General features: G+C 43.1%; 1 protein-coding gene across 1 annotated transcript in view; it reads right to left on the bottom strand.

The window, feature by feature from the left end:
• LOC119594151 (POU domain, class 2, transcription factor 2-like) overlaps nt 1-802 on the bottom strand; it is a gene marked incomplete in the record, with an annotated part of 67,768 nt that overhangs the window by 52,275 nt on the left and 14,691 nt on the right. The window contains 1 exon segment of the mRNA XM_037943220.1: nt 359-412. Coding sequence (XP_037799148.1) covers nt 359-412 — 54 coding nt within the window.

Below are 802 nucleotides of genomic sequence, written 5' to 3'. Positions count from 1 at the left end.
CATCGACCCCATTCATAATTCAGTCGTAAGTTATGGCCGGCGTTGATGCCCGACCGGCCGCGCCCGCCCAGCGCCAAAACCCGTCCATATATCATATACATTTGTGCACATTTGTGTGTGAGCGCGTGCGGAGGGGATTTTGGCCAGGTATAATGTCCCCCTAAATATTCGCACGCTGGCTCACGGCAAACACTTATAACCGTGTTTATGGGCTGCTGTTCTGAGCTACCACCTACCGCACCTACGGCACCTTCTACACCTACGGCACTATCACACCCACTGTCCCTCCTGCACTTTCTACACCTACTGCACAGCTGTAACTACTACACCTGCACGCGGGAACACTTCGAATACTCACCTCTAGCAGTTGGGGAACTCATTCTGTCTCTTTCCATCTTTATTAGCGGATCAGCTGTTTGGGAGACAGAAAGAAAAGTATTAGAAAATTTTGTTTATTCTTTTTTAGTTATTTACAACTGATCACAACTGTTTATGACATCAGCTTGCATGGTCATAAAAAAAATATTTATGCTATTAGGTTTGAATGGAAATTTCTGAACAAAGGAGAGAGGCTTATACAGAAAATTGATGTATTTAACAAAAACGCAAAACAATGAACTAGCGCTGAATTTATTTAGAAAAAAAAAGGAATTCATAACGATATATATATTCTTTGACTTTAAACATGCGAGCGCCCGATACGACCGACTCAAAACACAAAACCAGACATTGAAAATTACGGAGAACTGACTGGCTGAAGAGAAGGAAGCTGCATCAGGTTTCCCGAAGCTCGTGCGATAAT

The sequence above is a fragment of the Penaeus monodon genome, chromosome 33 (assembly GCF_015228065.2).
Source record: "Penaeus monodon isolate SGIC_2016 chromosome 33, NSTDA_Pmon_1, whole genome shotgun sequence".
Taxonomy (NCBI): Eukaryota; Metazoa; Arthropoda; class Malacostraca; order Decapoda; family Penaeidae; genus Penaeus; species Penaeus monodon.
This window is presented reverse-complemented; position numbering and strand designations above follow the sequence as displayed.